This window comes from Macrobrachium nipponense, chromosome 17, assembly GCF_015104395.2.
Source record: "Macrobrachium nipponense isolate FS-2020 chromosome 17, ASM1510439v2, whole genome shotgun sequence".
In the NCBI taxonomy this organism is placed as follows: domain Eukaryota; kingdom Metazoa; phylum Arthropoda; class Malacostraca; order Decapoda; family Palaemonidae; genus Macrobrachium; species Macrobrachium nipponense.
Genome location: NC_087210.1, coordinates 4273524 through 4292538, shown reverse-complemented (window position 1 = coordinate 4292538; position 19015 = coordinate 4273524). Strand labels below are relative to the sequence as shown.

Sequence of the window (19015 nt, the reverse complement as noted above, 5' to 3'; positions counted from 1 at the left end):
GTTTTAATATCGAGAGATGGGATGAATGTTACGGTTCCTTTTAAAGGCGTGATCGTGATTGTGACGGAGGCTTCGACTAGATGTGGGGCAGCTGGTTTTCCCTCCCACCAACCGCCATCAGTTTGGTTTTCGTATTTCGTTTTCAAAAACCACGCTTAAAGGATAGTTCTTTGTATATATGGTAATTCTAAATAACTCCTTTGACATCCTAAGTTGGGCGGGATTAGTATGTAACTGATAATCCCAATGAATGGTGTTTTTTTTTTTTTTTTTCGCAATTTGGCTGGTATCCAGAAACCCAGCCGCAGCTCGGTTTAATCGGTAAAAGTCACCGATTCAATTCGGGAAATTAATTGATCATACTTCACATTTCCCTCAGTTTCCGTGGAATAAAGTTGGCTCGAGTTCAGACCGTCAGAATTTTAGAATTATGAGAATTGTAAAGACTTAAAGCAGAACTGTCAGGCATAGACTTATCATCAGAGTTGTCAGGGAACTCAGAAATTTGATATATTTTGCTAAAACAATGAATTATCCTCGTGGTACTTTAATGTACCTTCTAAGTAAACGTTATTTTATATAATTTGCAATATTCATTGCTCGTTGTACCTTCTACGTAACCGTTATTTTTTATAATTTAATATTTATTGCTCATTGTGCTTTTGGGAAATGTAGTTTGGAAGTGAGGTATGTAACTATTTTATTTATTCAAATTAATGTTCATTACGCATTGTGCTTTTGGATAGTACTATATTTTGGACCAACACCAAGTCAGTTTTCTTCTGTAATATACAGGAAATTAAGTAATTTTATCATAGGCTTAAGAATCTGTTGACGATCGAATGTCAATGTACAGATTGTCAGTGGTTTGACTGCAGATATTTTAATTAACTAAGAGGAAAAGTAACTTGAGGAAAATAATTGGAACAGACGCTCCAAGCAAAGTGAGCTTACTGCTAGAATATATATTTATAATCTTCTGAAAGGAGCTGTGAGACAGTACTGTAACATATCAACTTTTTTTTCTTTTTTGTCATTTCAGGCTAATGAGCTCCATGCATGCAGTTGCATTTCCTGTTTTTTAACCTGTGGAAATTGCAGTGGAATGTTGAATGTGTTGTAAATATATGTTAGGAAGAATGCGGAAGCCGATTTATTGATTAAAGAGTATAACACCACACGCAGAGCACTGAACAATACTCACCAACTCGGTGATTATACAGGACAAAAATTTCGAAGGGATGTTGGTGAAAATACAGTTGGTATGAAAGACATGTTTAAAAAGAATAATTGCTCCTTCCTATATACTGGAGTTGGAGAATTATATGTAAGCACGATGTATGTGAAATTGAATTATATGGGAGATATTATAAATCTCGCAAATAAATGCAAGGACTGCTGCATAGTACTAACTGCATAGAGCCTGTCGTTATTTTTATATTTGAAGTTTATTTTTTTTACTGCTGTCATTTTATTATTATTATTATTATTATTATTATTATTATTTTATTTTCTTATTATTATTATTATATTATTAATTATTATTATTTACTGTGAATATTATCAGTATAGAGTTTTGCTGCTACAATATTTTGTTTTTAGTCTTACAACCACCTAAGGTCCCTTGCTGGAATTTAATTATATGCAATCTGTTCTCTAATTGAAATCATTTTCAATGTTTTCTCAACTACTATTCTCAATATTATTAGTTATTACCATTACGTATTATGAATACTATCTTTTATACTTCTTCAGCAACTGTATGGATATTGCCGATATATAATTTTTTTTATCATGATATCTCGTGTATCTAGATTGTGTATATTGTTGTCTATACTTTGAATATTCCATGTATATGGCCTTGAGCTGAGATGAAATTTATTATTATATTATTAAGGTTGAACGGGTTTAGCCATAGGCTGACGGACTCTTCCTGATAAGACGCCACTTTTCACCAAACATTTCGTTTTAGATGCATCAAAGAATCATAAAAGAACTAGAGCTATATGGGTTTTCGTACTATATGCTAAAAGACGTATTATACGGGGAACTCAGTTTTTATTGCTTTTTAATATTCAAAAAGCGCATTTGTTTCAGAAGAGCTATTAGAAAATTTGTTCCAATAATAATGTAAGCTTGCTGTCCAATGGGGTGACAGTTCAGTCACTAACTCCTACGTTTGGCAACGAATGTATTTTGACGAGAAATTGCGTAATTCTGGTATAGTAGGTGGGTGAGGAGTGGGACGCTGCTCTCAGTTTCTCATCCTTTTTGTAATTGGCTGTATTGCGCGTTCGAGTTTTTAACACTTTTTTTTGTTTTCCCTATTTTTATATCATGTTTATTTATGGTGTCTTTTCAGTTATCTCCAGTTACTCAAATTGTCTATGTTCCGTTTATTTTATTTCATTTAACACACTTACGAACTTGGTACTTACTTGGAAGCTTGATAGTTTAACGGAGGTTATATTGTACATATCCCATGAACATATACATAGACGCATAATTTGATATTGTGAATAATGACGCAATTAAAACACTGAGCAAAGATAGTTATCAATTAAATTTGGATGTATATTTGTAGAATACAGTTTATTCGTTGTTATTTTTTACGTTCATAAATATCACAGATCAGGAAATGATGTTCGCAGTTGCTCATCTGCGTGACATCTATCTCGTGAGATATTGATCTTATTTCTTGGAATTTTCTGTTTCGAAAAATTTCTTACATATTCTGAATGAATATTTGTTCTTGGATTTGTTTCAACAGGTAAATTTCGCGTAATTAAAAAAAATATATAGATGGAGTAAACCTCGACCCTTCTATTGAATAGGTCTAGGCTTTACTGAAACACGGTGAAGGGAGGGAAATGCTTAGGCCTAACTCAGAGGGACGTGATAGACCTGTGCAGCTTGCAAAATGCAGTAGTTTCATAGAAAACGGAGGATTCTTTGGTCTGGCAGCCGAAGGAAAGAAAGAACGGCTAAATTAGTCGGCAAATTAGCATAAATTTGTTCAGAATTATCGCATAAGGACGACCAGTGTGACTAATTGCTTTATTTTTATATTTACAACCAAATTTCCCGTTAATCTCTTACGCTTTATATTTCTGAAGTACTATTGTTTTCATGTACGGTTTAGTCAAACGTTGCTTATTCATAATACAGATTAACGTTTTTTCATATTAATTTTTTTTTTAATTCTTTAAGTCAAGTTTTTAAAATCTCTACAGCTGAATATTACAGATAAGGTAAACTTCATTTAGTAAACCACGTTTAATTTTTTAGTATCTTCCAAAGCACTCGTGGTAATTTAATTTCTGTGGGAATTATGTTCTCCAATGAAAAGAATTCTTAAAAGATTCAGTTTCTTTTCTTCATAGGCAGAGAAGGCGAACACTTTTTAACTGTGTTTCTTCTGAGTGACCAACCAGATAAATGATTAGTGTTGAGTTGCTTGATTGCATGTCAGAAGTCAGTTTCCATTTAGTATGCCTTTCGTCTTAACACAACATCATTGAAGCATCTCATCTGCCCGCCAACAATATTTACAAACTGTTTGCCACTATATGAACAGTTCGCTGATTTTCTTAAATCTCATCTAGTAAACTGTTTACGAGAATTTTTTGAAGTGCAAATTTGCGCAAACATACATACATACATACATAAATAACATACATACATAAATAACATACATACAAACATCAAAAACACAAATTTAAAATGTGCTAAGTATATGTATATAGCAGTAAATTTAGATTTTTTGTTTAAAATTATATATTGTTTATATACATATATATAGATTGTATATACATATACAGTATATACATCTATATATATTTATATTTATCTATCTATCTATACACACACACACACACACACACACACACAATATATATATTATATATATATATATATATATATATATATATATATATATATATATATATATATCATTAAGGTGAATTATTAGTAATTAGTAACAGGTAAATTTACAGTTCTGTTTCGCTTATGCATACTAATAGCACGCTGGTCTATTTCAGCTAGTCTAGTTAGCCTTCCCTGTAAGACCGACCTAAGACAGCCAAGCGAGGGAGGAACGGCACTGAAGGGGTGCCACTTAGTCGGCTGTCACGAGGAGGCCCTCCCGCATTTCCAGTGTGGGATCTGTCATCAGCCTTCAGGTAAGTGGTGCCTAGGAAGTTCATGTTAGCATAACTTTTTTATTGCCGTATCTAGTAGCCTTTAAGGGTATTTATTATTATTATTATTATTTGAAGGTAGGAGACCCTCTCTCAAACATGTTTTGTTAAAGATGATGGCAGCATCAGTGGAATTGATTTTATATATGATCTTTTCAATTCTTCTTATTATTCTCTTCTCATCAGGGCTGATATTTGCTAATAGCTGGCCGATGTTCATATCTCGGTGAAAGAAATGTTTTCTAAAAATAAGAATTTATTGTTATGATAACAAAGGTGGTTAACAAATCTTAGTCTAAGGGCGTAACGGAATTCCAACGTTTCCAACCGTATCATCGGTTCATTTTCAAGGAAAGGTGAGCTTGAACTGATTGGAATGGGGTCGTTCGGCGGTATTTATTGTGTCCCAGGTGCTCTGTCTGATGGGCGCTGCATTTTCATTGGCTGAACAGAGGATTAAGTCCCTGAGTCAAGCCGTCTTGCAGAGGTGGAAGCTCGCACTGCTCTTCTCGTGCGGACGCTGGAGACTGGGAGCGTAGTATTGGGAAGGTCATTGCCGATAGACGGGGGCACCTGATTGGCCCGTTCGATCGGCTCTATGGTGCTGGCGGGCGGCGCCCTTCGTGCCACCGTCGGGAGGAGTGAAGTCTCTTGGGTGGTGTTGAGGCTAGGTCTCTCCTTCCCGATGTGTAGGGCCTCCAAGAGGCGGACTACGTACTACGGACGCCCTGCAGCCCCTCCTCTTGGCCGAGGCCCTCACGGAACGCGGTGATTACAAGAGTGATGTGATCAACAGGCGCCTGAGGGAAGCTGCCAAAGAACTCCGAGCGAAAGAGGATGTCACCGTCCGTCGGGCCGATAAAACCGCTGCATTTGTACTCATCCACACTGAAGAATACCACCACAAGTTGGATGAGATACTGGCAGACAGCAGCAAATTCCAGAGAATCACCAAGAACCCGGTAGATGACATTTAACGTGAGGCTAATAGGATTATTGAGACTGTCAATGCAGCTTCCAATGCCCTTCACTTGCTGCCGATCGTAGGGGACTACGACCTTGGCTACATATAACGGGAACGTTAAAACTCATAAACCAGGAAACCCGTTACGCCCCATTATTAGCCAAATTCCCGCTCCTACATACCAGCTTGCGAAGAAATTGAATACTATTTTGACTCCTTATGTTCCAGATGACCACAGTTTGAAGTCATCTGCCGAGTTTTTAGAAGCACTGAAAACGACACCCCCCGGAGGAGTTATTGCATCGATGGACGTGGAGTCCCTCTTCACGAACGTCCCCGTTGATGAAAAACAATTCAGATAATCCTGGATCGTGTATATAGAGACAACTCCACGCCCCCATTAAACATCCCTGAGCATGTCCCCGAAAAACTCCTTGAAATTTGTACAAAAAAGGCCCCTTTCTCCACCCACAGAGGACATATGTACACACAGAAAGACGGTGTAGCGATGGGTTCTCCCCTCGGAGTACTTTTCGCGAACTTCTACATGGGTGCTGTGGAACGTCGGGTATTTGCCAACATCGAGAAGCCGTCTATGTACGTCCGGTATATTGACGACACTTTCATCAGCGCCAGCACGGTGGAAGAAATAGAGCGCCTGCGACAAGCCTTCCACGACTACAGCAGACTCAACTTCACCATCGAACATTGCCGTGACCGTCGCCTCCCCTTCCTTGACGTCCTCGTCGGGCAACAAGAGGAGCGCTTCGTAACACAGGTGTATACGAAACCACGAACCTGGGCATGTGCCTGAACGGCGAGAGCAGCGAGTGTCCAGAGAGATACAAGCGCACTGCGATCAGCGCCTTCATCAGGAGAGCTCTCTCACACTGCTCTTCGTGGAAGGACACGCACACTGAATTAGAACGTGTTGCCCAAGTTTTAATTAACAACGGGTATTCCAACCGGGACATCACTAAATGCATTCGCAGAAACATCGATAAATGGTATCAGCAGGAGCCTCGTTCCCGCCGCCCTTGAAGACGTCACTCTCATTTACAAGGGAGTATTTCATAAGAAATACAAAGAGGACGAGCGAGCCCTTCGTACCATCATAGAAAGGAACGTCTCCCCCACGGACCCTGCGAAAAAAGTGAAACTAATAATTTACTACAAGAGCAAGAAGACCAGTGGCCTGATTATGAAAAACAATCCAGCCCCCGTGCTGCAGGACCCTCTCAAGAAAACTAACGTTGTCTACCAGTACAAATGCCCTGTCCGGAATGCCCCGGCGCTTACATTGGTATGACGACTCTGCGATTTTCGAAGAGGATATCCTGCCACGCTCAGGAAGGCGCCATCCATAATCATGCCAAAAACGTCCACAATACCAGGATAACTAGGAATGACATTATTCCTAATATCAGAATTATCGATAAGGCAGCAGACCACCGTCGCCTCCGCCTCTTGGAGGCCCTACACATCGGGAAGGAGAGACCCAGCCTCAACACCACCCAAGAGACTTCACTCCTCCCGACGGTGGCACGAAGGGCGCCGCCCGCCAGCCACCACCATAGAGCCGATCGAACGGGCCAATCAGGTGCCCCCGTCTATCGGCAATGACCTTCCCAATACTACGCTCCAGTCTCCAGCGTCCGCACGAGAAGCAGTGCGAGCTTCCACCTCTGCAAGACGGCTTGACTCAGGACTTAATCCTCTGTTCAGCCAATGAAAATGCAGCGCCCATCAGACAGAGCACCTGGGACACAATAAATACCGCCGAACGACCCCATTCCAATCAGTTCAAGCTCACCTTTCCTTGAAAATGAACCGATGATACGGTTGGAAACGTTGGAATTCCGTTACGCCCTTAGACTAAGATTTGTTAACCACCTTTGTTATCATAACAATAAATTCTTATTTTTAGAAAACATTTCTTTCACCGAGATATGAACATCGGCAGCTATTAGCAAATATCAGCCCTGATGAGAAGAGAATAATAAGAAGAATTGAAAAGATCATATATAAAATCAATTCCACTGATGCTGCCATCATCTTTAACAAAATATTATTATTATTATTATTATTATTATTATTATTATTATTATTATTATTATTATTATTATTATTATTTGGAAGATGATCCCTATTCATATGGAACATGCCCACCACTGGGGCCAGTTCCTCGTTGGATGAGTGGGTTACATGCTTGCCTACCGATTCGGTAGTTGTGAGTTCGATTCCCTGCTCTGCCAACCTGGAATCAGAGGAATTTATTTCTGGTGATTAGGAATTCATTTCTCGATATTATGTGGTTCGGATCCCACATTAAGCTGTAGGTCCTGTTACTTGGTAACCAATTGGTTCCTAGCCACGTAAAAATTTCTAATCCTTCATGCCAGCCCTAGAAGAGGTGTTAACGAGCTCAATGGTCTGGTTAAACTAAGATATACTATGTATCTTAACCACATGGACCATTGACTTGAAACTCAAGCTTCCAAAGGACATGGTGGTCATTAGGAAGAGGCGTAAGAGGAGGTAAAGGGAAACACAGAAAGAAGAGATCTTGTTATTAAAAAAAAGAAGAAATAATTGATAAACAGATAAAAATATATTAAAATGCAAGGAGAATAGTGTTGGCAGTTAGATTTCAGTTAGGCTTATTAGGCTTATTTAATGGTACTATTTCTGGGCTCGGCCGTGTCGCTTCGTGAAATAGGTTCCTTCAGCATTATTTCTAAGGTAAAATAGTAGGGTTTGTGATTTTAAAACATCATTGTGTCTCCTTTTATAATCACAGTCCAGACTGGGTGTATCTGCTGATATTTTATTGTTGTAGTACCCTCTATGGACATGAGTGGCTTGAGAACTCCTTCCTCATACAGCATATTAACAGAAGAACATGAATGTTTGCTGCAGAAAAAATACGCATTCGGTAACTTGAGCCGAGTTTCTAAGATACAGACTGTAAATGTGAAAAATCTCCTCCTTTCAAACTTGAAAATTAGACAAAGATTATATTATTGGTGAAGCATTGTCCTTTTGATTGCTAAATCATTTTTAAAACTAATGCTTGAGTATATAAAATATCAGAAACCTCGACATGAGTCCCTTTCTTCCTTCAACACCATTAGATTTCATCATTTTGGCACTGACCTGCTGGCAAAAAGTATAATACTGTTTGTCTGTAATGTGGCAGTCCCTTCATTGGAGTAGAGTAATACTATACTATATACCCACATAAACAGGGAAATCCCTTTAACATCTTCACCATTTCACAAGGTTAGACATGAAGTGAATTCTCTTCACTTTTTCCTCTGTTGTGAACTTTTAATGCTTGGATTCCCAAATCTATACGTACAGCATTCTGTACGTAATCATTTTAACAGTGATGTTTCCTTTTTCAGTTACTGAGTAGTATTCCAAAGAGCCATCATGTTGGGGGCTCACTTGGCACGCCTTGGGAGAGCATCGGCACACCATGCCGTCCACCCGAAACACTCCTTGACACAAGCCCTGCGGACACTGCTAGTGGCACATTCCTCCTCTAGTGTAGAATACCGTCCTATTAAATCTGTCCTTGTAGCTAATAGAGGTAAGTGGTTGACTTATTAGCATTATACATTTAGTAATGATAGTCATCTTATGGTATCTATGTTGAGCTAGTGTAAGTGTGCAGATTTTTCATGAGGTCACCAAATTGATTGCAGTACTGTGCCTGTCCATGTATCTTCAGGATTAAAGCAACCTACATTCAGTTTTAAACAAAGGCAGTAGTAGTTGTTTCATTAACAATTATGCTTTAGTGACTGCTGCAACACTGTTTGTTAAAAGTTGAGCAGGTAAATTGCATCAATATACATATACTACATAACAGTCACATTTTAGATGACTGATACAGTATTGCACAGTAGCGTAGCATTCGGTCACAAAAATGTGAAGTGCAATGAAAGTTATACAGAATGCTTCTGCAAAATGTTTCACTACAATACTGAACACTATGAAGTGCGTAGAATAAAAAAAAATCACTACATACTGTACTTACAAAGAAAACATGTTTTGTTGTTGATTCCAAGAAATGCTAATAGTGGTAATCTTAAATTTGAGTAGCAGTGATTTATTTACGACAGAGCACTTTAGTTGTAATTTTATTTTGCTGTTTTGCGAATGTGGAGTTTTGATTGATTTAAAAAATTGACAATCAGAACTTTGTTAATAGCACATAAAAAAGTAGGATACCCATATTTAATGAAATAAAAAAAAAAGTATAATGATCAGTATGCACTGTGTATGAAGTTGTCTGTTTATCAGGGTGTATAGCTTCATGAATTGTTTTAGCACAACTCAATTAATTATAAGCTATATGCCCATATGTTCCTGGGTTCATGTCTTTTGTCTGATAAAAAAGAAAAAAAATAGTAGTCAATCTGTGTATGCTCCTTGGGGACCCTCTGATACATCTTAGCCATCTTCAATTTCCTTGGAACTGCAGTGCTTTTAACAACTTTCTATTTGTTCCCAAGGCATTTGGTTTAGTAGAGATGAATCTGCAGCATTTTTTTAATAATCAATTTTCTATATTCTGATTAATCAGAATCACTGACTGTTTTCTTGTCCATGCTTTAGTAAAGGATAAAGGAGTGAATTTTATGATTAGAAAGGGGTCGTGCAGTTGTTAGCTTCGTCTTAGGAACACAGGCTTCATTCATTAATAGGTAATCTCACTCTGTTGCAGGAGTTGCATCCAAGTTTGTTAACTTTTCTTCATCAGGAGACATGCCATGAATAGTCACCTGGTATACAAGTGATGACCTATGTGTGTCCCTACTTAAATATCTTATGCTTCTAATCCTTTCATCTGTGAAGTTTATTTTGTCTTTGGTCTGTCATGGAAGGTTATACTCACATTAGTTTTGACAGTAGTGCATTTGTTGTCTGCTCCCTCTTCACAGAGAAGGCTTGAATGACCAGTAGCCTGTTGTGTACCCCATCAAGCACCATTTGCAATTCCAGCCCTGTCTTCCATTGCTAAAGATAAAAGTTGGGACTAGTATTCATCATCTTCAGCTCAGCTCAGTTCATCTTCACCCTTTGATAATGGCACTATCCTAAAACATAGACCTCTGGCATTATTGACTTGTACATCTCTTTTGTTGAATTATTTCGTTTCCTAGTCTGATAACCTCTTACTTGATGGAAAAACGTTTAAAGTTATTTGATTTGGGTCCTAATTCTTCAGTTTCTGATTTCTCTACTGTTAGATTTGGGTCCTAATTCTTCAGTTCCTGATTTCTCTACTGTATGATACTAGCATACTCTTGGGCATTCAGCATCTAGACTTTCATCCAAAATAGAGGTTCAGACTTACTTGTGGTCAGTGAGGTAGTTATGAAGAAAACTGATTTTTTATTATAGCTTAAGATTTTCCAAAAATCATTAATTCTATATTATGGCCCCCCTACTAGCCCCATGAGCCTCACTCCTGCATGCAAGATTTTTGGAGGAGACATAACTGAGAATACACAGGAAACGTGCAGTAAGAACTACTGTTTTGTCTTGTGTCTTTCATGCAATAGCCTAGTGAACCTGTGAAAGGCAGAATGATTTCAATGCATAAAGTACGACATGATTGGTTTCAATGCATAGTGTACGACATGATTGATAGGTTTACATGCAGAATAATAATCTTAACTATTAGAATTTATGTACAATTTGATAGATCCTGTATCTGTGATCATGTTTTTTTTCTTTTTCTTTTTTTTTGTTAATCTCCAGAAATGCATGGTAAACTTGTCTTTGTTTTTTAAATAGGATACACAAATCTTTTGGTGTCCATTAGTTTTTTCATGGGTATTCTAATGTGTACTGCACTGTTTTATATAAGATATCTTCATCCATGTTGAGAGTCGCACTGTATACTAACTGGAATTTTTAGTATACTTCACATATTCCACCAGAGAATTGATTGTAAGTTAATATATCTTGGACTTTTCTTTTATGACAGGTGAAATTGCAATTCGAGTCTTCCGGGCATGCACTGAACTTGGCATTAGATCCGTTGCAGTGTATAGTGAGCAAGACAGGATGCATATGCATAGACAAAAAGCTGATGAATCTTACCTTATTGGAAAAGGACTTACTCCAGTTGAGGCTTATCTTTGCATCCCTGAAATTATTCGCACAGCAAAGGCAAGTAATGTGAAGTTGGCAGCAAGTAAAGTTTGTTATCTTTAATCTGTAATAGACCGAGGCTAGTGAATGACCACATTTTAAAGCAATGGTTTGCACATGTCATAGAGAACTTGGTGTAAAAATCTTACTTTTAGATTTGAGGGAATGTTGATTAGAACTGTGTAGAAAAGAACCTACTTGTTAATATTAGTGAGAAAAGATCAAAATATTTATCATAACTAGGCTCATTATTAGTGCTGGATATTGTAGCATAATACAGATAAGCAGTAAATAATTTTCAAAAAGTTTTTGGTGATGTGTTATTTATCCAGAGTTTCTTTTTATATTTTCCATTCCTTTAGGAAAACAAAGTAGATGCCATTCATCCTGGTTATGGTTTCTTGTCAGAGAGATCTGATTTTGCTCAAGCCTGCTTAGATAATGGAATAAGGTTTATTGGACCATCACCAGAGGTTGTTCAGAAGATGGGAGATAAAGTTGCAGCAAGACAGACTGCTATTAAAGCCGGTATGTAAAATGTGAGATTTATGTGTTAGTGAAAATTTTTTTTTTATTATTATTATTACTTTTTATCAATACAGAGGGTATTAGGACAAGTACCCCGGTACCTTTGATTTTCCCAGGCAGAAAGAGAGTAGTTAAAGGAGGAAAAAATAAGTGGGTCTTCACCCTAAGAAAGTGTTATACTAGCCTCTCAAAGAGGTATGTTATAAGCCAGGAAAAACCAAAGCACAAAGTGAAATGAGGGCTGAGCTTTAGACAGTAGGAAATGATCAGGGAGTTGTGTATGTACTTTAATGATACTAATATCCTTGTATGAAATGTGGGAAGGGGTGACCCAATGGATGTTAAAAGTCTGCCTAGAAGGAGAAAGGAATTTCCTTAAGCTCAGTGGAACAGTATGTAATGACATGCTACCTGTATAATGCGAAGACATAAAAGTCACCTTGTAGCTCAGAGAAAAAAGATTATAGAGTAGTAAACCTTAAATATAAGAATATATAGAATATATAACAAATAAATTTTGGTAATGATGAATTATTGATGAATTCCGACATGCCAACAGTAAATCAGAATTAGCATTTTGAAATATACGGTAGCTACAAGTCAAGTTTTGCAGTGATCTAAACTCTATGAAGGTTTGTAATTGTGATGGGATAAGAAACAGATCAGATGAGAACAGAGAGCACAATTGGATAAAAAGTTATAAATTAGTTTACATGAGGAAGAAAGCAAATACAGATTTTGTGAAAAATGATATTGTTAAACTACAATAAAGTTTTGTACATACTTACCTGGCAGATATATACTTAGCTATAGTCTCCGACGTTCCGACAGAATTTCAAATCTCGCGGCACACGCGACAGGTAGGTCAGGTGGTCTACCTTACCCGCCGCTGGGTGGCGGGCGTATGAACCAATCTATCTCTCCAGCCAGATTTTTTTTCTTTCACCTGTCTTCTGAGGGGAGGCTGGGTGGGCCATTAGACGTATATATCTGCCAGGTAAGTATGTACAAAACTTTATTGTAGTTTAACAATATCATTTTTGTACATGAACTTCCCTGCCAGATATATACTTAGCTGATTGGCACCCTTGGTGGAGGGTAAGAGACAGCTAAAGTAATAAGGAGAGATAAGAAACAACTGATGTTGTAGGATATAAATAACCTTGGTTCTTACCTGTTCAGGCAGAAGACTTCATTGATATTGTCTCTGAGTCTGCGTTGCCTGGAGAGCTACAGCTAGGACGTGACCTGATGCTGAAAGACTCTCGGATCTACCACTGGGATATGTGATCCCTTTGTGTGGTAGAATCCAAGTCGGATCCTGTTAAAGGGAGTTCGTCCCTATCTTAACAGGTCCTAACCACTACTACTGCAAGGAGCCACACTCATCAGACCACCTAACCAAACTACTAAAGATTAGTATTACGACCTAAAGAGATGCCTTCATGCATCCTCTTTACGGCAACCAACAACAACAAATACAAGGGGGAAAAATTTATACTACTAAACAGGATGAGTTCCAGCTCCCTGCCCCAGCACTGAATCCGCAGATACGTACGGGCCCAAGGCGAAGCATTTTTCGTAAGTGATTCTCACATCACGTAAGTAGTGGTTCGTTCGCGAACACTGACTGACATCTCCAGAATGTTGTCTCCATCAGATTTCGCACGGACATATTCTTGTTGAAAGCAAGAGAAGTTGCTATGGCTCTTACTTCGTGTGCTTTCACTTTAAGAAGCCTAAGATGTTCTTCTCTGCAGGATCCGTGTGCTTCTTTGATGAGGCTTCTCAAGAAGAAGGACAATGCGTTCTTCGACAATGGACGAGTAGGCTCTTTTACTGAACACCACAGGACCTCTCGTTGGCTTTCAGTTTGCTCTTTTCTTCTAAGGTAGTATTTCACCATTCTCACTGGGCAAAGAGTTCTCTCGGGTTCTTCTCCTACCAAAGAAAATAACCTACGAATCTCGAAGTTCTTGGGCCATGGACTTGATGGGTTCTTCATTCTTTGCAAGAAAACCAGGAAGGAAAGAGCAAATGAGAGAGTCCTCCTTAAAACCCACATTACCATCAATCGCCTGAAGCTCACTCACTCTTCTGGCGAAGCTAGAGCCATCATAAAAACAGAGTCTTCCTGGTAAGGTCTCTGAATGAGGCTGAATTAGGGGGTTCAAACCTAGAGGACCCAAGGAATTGAAGGACTACATCCAAATTCCAGCTAGGTGTCTTAGGAGACTGCATTTTCGTCGTATCAAAAGACCTAATAAGGTCCTGTAGGTCCTTATCTTCCGATAAGTTGAGGCCCCTGTGCCTGAAGACATACTACGATAGCCTTTAATCGTCGAAACGACTAAGCCACATTCTTGTCTTAAGAATAAAAAGAAATCTGCAATTTGATTCACAGAGGTACTGGAAGAGGAAACGTTATTCCTCTTGCACCATCTTCTGAAGACATCCCACTTCGACTGGTACACGCGTAAGGTGGAAGACCTCCTCGCTCTAGCGATTGCCTTAGCAGCTGCTGACGAAAAGCCTTTCGCTCTGACCAGTTCTGGACAGTCTGAAGCCAGTCAGACTGAGAGCGGGGAGGTTTTTGTGGTACCTGTCGAAGTGGGGCTGTCTGAGTAGATCGCTCCTTAGAGGAAGCGATCTTGGAAAATCCACTAGCCATTCCAGCACCTCTGTGAACCAATCTTGTGCTGGCCAAAAGGGAGCTATCAAAGTCATCCTCGCGGAATCTGACTCTGCGAACTTTTTTAAAGTCAACCCCAGAATCTTGAAGGGGGGAAACGCGTATACATCGAGTCCTTTCCAATCGAGTAGGAGAGCGTCTATCCCTATTGCTCCTGGATCCGAGATGGGCGAGCAATACAGATCCAGTCTTTTGTTCTTTGAAGTTGCAAACAGGTCTAAGAGAGGCCTGCCCCACAACTTCCAAAGGCTCTGGCAAACATCTTGGTGCAGAGTCCCACTCTGTGGGAAGGACCTGATCTTTCCTGCTGAGGAGATCTGCCCTTACATTCCTTTCTCTGTACGAATCTGGTGAGAAGTTTTATCCCCCTTTCTTCTGTCCACAGAAGAAGATCTCTTGCTGTTTCGTACAGAGAGAAGGAATGCGTCCCCCCCTGTTTTTCCTGATATATGCCAGAGCCGTGGTGTTGTCCGAGTTTATTTGCACAACTGCTCCTGTCACATCTGACTCGAACTCCTTCAGAGCAAGCCACACGGCTATTAGTTCTTTCCTGTTGATGTGCCAGGAAGACTGGTCCCCCATCCAGGTTCCTGACACCTCCTTGGTTCCCAGAGTCGCCCCCCAACCTGTTTCCGACGCATCGGAGAACAACACCAGGCTGGGGTTCTGGGATTGAAGCGGCAGTCCCTGCGAGAACTTGTCGGGATCCGCCCACCATGCTAACTCCTTCTTGATTTGAAGAGAAATTGACAGGGAGAACTTCAAATCCTGAGAAGGACGACTCCAATTCCGATGAAGAAAGAATTGGAGGCGGTCTCAGGTGCAACCTTCCTAGGGAAAACAAATTGCTCCGAATGAGGAGAGCGTCCCCAGCAGACCTCATCCACTCCCTCACTGTGCATACTTCTTTCCCTAAGAAGGTTGTTACTTTTTCGAGTCCCCGGGCTATCCTCTCCTGTGACGGAAAAGCCCGAAAACTCAGAGAGTTCATCTGGATCCCCAGATAAACGCACTCTTGAGCGGGAATCAGACTTGACTTCTGCAGATTGACCAGAAGTCCTAAGGAATAAGTCAAATCCAGGGTTTTCTTCAAGTCCTTCAGACAACGATCTCTGGAATTGGCCCTTATAAGCCAATCGTCGAGATAGAGCGAAATCCTCACCCCTTCTAGGTGAAGCCATTGTGCCACATTCCTCATGATGGCCGTAAAGGACTTGGGGGGCCATGGAGAGGCCAAAACACAGGGCCCTGAATTGGAAGATTCTTCCCCCCATCATGAATCTTAGAAACTTCCTCGAGGAAGGATGGATTGGTACGTGGAAGTAAGCGTCCTGTAAGTCCAAGGACACCATCCAGTCCCCTGGACGGAGTGCTGCTAACACCGAGGCAGTGGTCTCCATCGTGAACTTCTTCTTTTCGACGAAGAAGTTCAGGGCGCTTACATCCAACACCGGTCTCCATCCCCCTGAGGATTTCGGAACTAGGAACAGGCGGTTGTAAAAGCCTGCCGAAAGATGATCTGCCACTAGTTCGATCGCCTCCTTTTCCAGCATCTGATCTACCGCTAGTCGGAGGGCTTGATTCATGATGGGGTCCCTGTATCTGGCCGTCAACTCCCTCAGGGTATTCGTCAAGGGAGGCCTCGAAGAGAACGGGATTAGATAGCCCTTCCTCAAAATTGACAGGGTCCAGGCATCTGCGTCTTTCTGGGCCCAGACTTCTGCAAACTGTAAAAGCCTGGCGCCTACAGTTGTCTGAAGGACTTGAGTCTTACTTGGGAGGTTTGATTGACTTCGTAAAAGTCCTCCCTCTTCTATTTGGTTTCCGACCTCTGAACGAAGAGGATCTAGAGGTAGAAGCCCCTCGAAAGGGTTCCTGAGAGGTCGGCTTAGCTTTCTTCGTCTTAGTCTGGAGGTAGGGCGCGGCTTCCTTGCAGACTGCGCTAGAAGGTCCTGCGTAGCTTTGGCAGAGAGAGAGCCTTCGAAATGTCTTGAACCAGGTGTTTAGGAAACAGCTGCGTAGAGAGAGGGGCAAAAAGCAAAGACGATCTCTGAGCATGTGAGACCGACTTTGTTAAAAATGAGCAAAATACTGATCTTTTCTTCAAGACCCCTGCTCCAAACAGTGAAGCTATTTCGCTGGCCCACCCATCCCTCACCGATTTATCCATACAGGATAAGACACAATTCAAATCCTCCGGAGAAAACGTGTCCGGTCCTTGAGTTTTCTTGGCTAGGACTCGAGGGACCAATCGAGAAAGTTGAAAACTTCCAAGACTCTAAAATGCCTTTTAGAATGTGATCTATTTCATTCATTGCCCACGTAGTTTTGGCCGAATTCAAAGCTGATCTTCTAGTGGCGTCTACTAGTGCCGAAAAATCTGCGTCAGCTGAAGACGGAAGGCCCAGTCCCAAGGGTTCTCCTGTCTCATACCAAAATCCTGTCCGTCCTGAAAGCTTCGACGGAGGGAAGGCAAACATAGTTTTCCCCGCTTCTTCTTTAGTACGCATCCATGAACCGAAACTCTTGAGCGCTTTCTCATAGAAAGAGTCGGTTTCATTCTCACACACGAAGATCCTTTCGTTGCTTTCGCTGTGGAGAACAACGAGTGTGGAGAAGGAGGAGCAGTAGGGCTCAAAGACTCTCCGAACTCCTGAAGGAGAAGCTCTGTGAGCTTCTTGTACGAAGAAACTGTTGCCGATGTATTAGTTTCTTCCTCAGAGGCTTCCTGGTCTTCTTGAGGAGGAGAACGGGGATGAGGATCCTTATGAGAATCCTTAGATGATTTCCTAGCTGGGGTACAGTGCGATGAAGGAGACAAACGTCTTGAATGAGGAGAAGATTCCAAAGTAGAGAGGCGTACAGGAGAACGACGAGTTGTAAAAGAAGGACGCTTATCCGAAAATTCTTGTCTAAACTCGCATTCCTTCCTAAATGCAGACAAACTCTTAACAGCAAAAGAGGAAGGACTCCTTTCTCTAGAAAGACCACGTCTATCCCTAGGGAAACTACGAGAGGGAGAGCGCCTGCTAAGATCCTGGCGCCGATCGTGAGGAGAGCGGCTACTAGGCGCCGAGCGCCTATCTGTCACAGGGCGCTTAGTGGAATCCTGGCGCCTACCAAGCGGCGAAACGTTGCTAAAAATAGGGCGCCTTTCAGGAGCAGGGCGCTTGAGAGGCTCTTGATGCCTACGAAGCGGAGAGCGGCTGCTACACTCCGAGCGCTTAAACGGAACAGGGCGTTCGGCGAGATCTTGGTCCTTACCAAGGGGAGAACGTCTGTAAGGCTCCGAGCGCCTAACAGAATCAGGGCGCTTGAGGCGTTCTTGACTTCTAGCAAGAGGAGACCGATCAGGAGTAGGGAGTCTCGAGAACGAAGAGCGCCTACTAGGAGAACGAAGTAAACGAGGATCAAGGTGTCTTTCTCCAGGAGAACAGCTACTAAAGAATGACGCTTACCAGGAGCAGGGCTCCTACTAGACTCTTGATGTCTTACAGGGGAGGAGCGAACTCCATGCGATGAGCGCCTACCAGTCACGTTATCCGACGCCCGACTACAGTAGTCGGAAGGAGAAGTGCGCCTACTTTCAGAAGGGCATTCCCTAGGTTCTCTGAGAAGACGAGGAGAAGAAAGATGAGACGGAGACGACGAACTAAGTCTTCTATGACCTGAGCGACTCTCTCTTCTTGCACGAACTCTAGAAGAAGGAGAAACAGAAGGGGCTGAGCGTCTACCCGAGGCAGGAATCCGATTTGGGGAAATATCTTCATAGTCCAAGGAGCGCCTATCCGTCGAATGGCGTCTCGACACCTCCGAGCGGGAGTGGTGTTCCTCTCGTGAAATGTTACGATGTGTAGAAGAATCCTCAAAAGAAGGAGAACGCCGATTACAAGGAGAGCGCTCTTCCGACGAAACGCGCCTCGATCTCTTGATAGGGAGAGACAAATCCTTCCTTCTACGCGATCTCGATGCCAAGGAGTCTGCCAAGGCTGTGATCTGAGCTTGTAGGCCCGCTAGCACTCGAGAAGGAGTCCCCCCAGGATCTTCTTCCGAAGCAAGCTCAGCGCGAGGCGCGGGAGAAGGAGGGCGATCACCGGATCTCCTAGGCTTCTTTGCTTGCAAGGAAGCTACATCAGAAAAGTCTTATGGGCTGGACGCTAACGTACTGAAGGGAGCCTCCGCAGCCCTCTTCAACGGGCGTGACGCCTCCTTAGAGCTCCAACCACGCTTCGGCGAAGGAGAAGAGGATGACGAAAAACACTGGCGAAGAATATTCTTCTTCTTACGATCCAAGGCAGCCTGGGAGCGAACTTCAGGATCTGCCGAGGGGACGCCTGACCGGTGGGGGCTCTCCCTAGCCCTCCTGCGGCTTTCGACTTTCCTCCTCCACTGGAACTGGGAGTCTGGAAGAGGTCTAGGCCTGGAGGCACTAAGGAGCCGGTCAGACGCACCCTCCAC

General features: G+C 41.5%; 1 protein-coding gene across 8 annotated transcripts in view; it reads left to right on the top strand.

Annotated features, from left to right (window-relative positions):
* Nucleotides 1-19015, top strand: part of LOC135196132 (pyruvate carboxylase, mitochondrial-like) — a 132829-nt gene that overhangs the window by 58128 nt on the left and 55686 nt on the right. For 7 of the 8 annotated variants that reach the window (XM_064222660.1, XM_064222657.1, XM_064222659.1 and 4 more), the window contains 4 exons: nucleotides 4044-4184; nucleotides 8574-8761; nucleotides 11171-11355; nucleotides 11700-11865. In XM_064222660.1, the coding sequence (XP_064078730.1) occupies nucleotides 8602-8761; nucleotides 11171-11355; nucleotides 11700-11865 (511 nt within the window). In that variant the 5' untranslated portion in view covers nucleotides 4044-4184; nucleotides 8574-8601. The remainder of the gene's footprint in view (nucleotides 1-4043; nucleotides 4185-8573; nucleotides 8762-11170; nucleotides 11356-11699; nucleotides 11866-19015) is intronic. The other variant, XM_064222658.1, reaches the window with a different exon arrangement.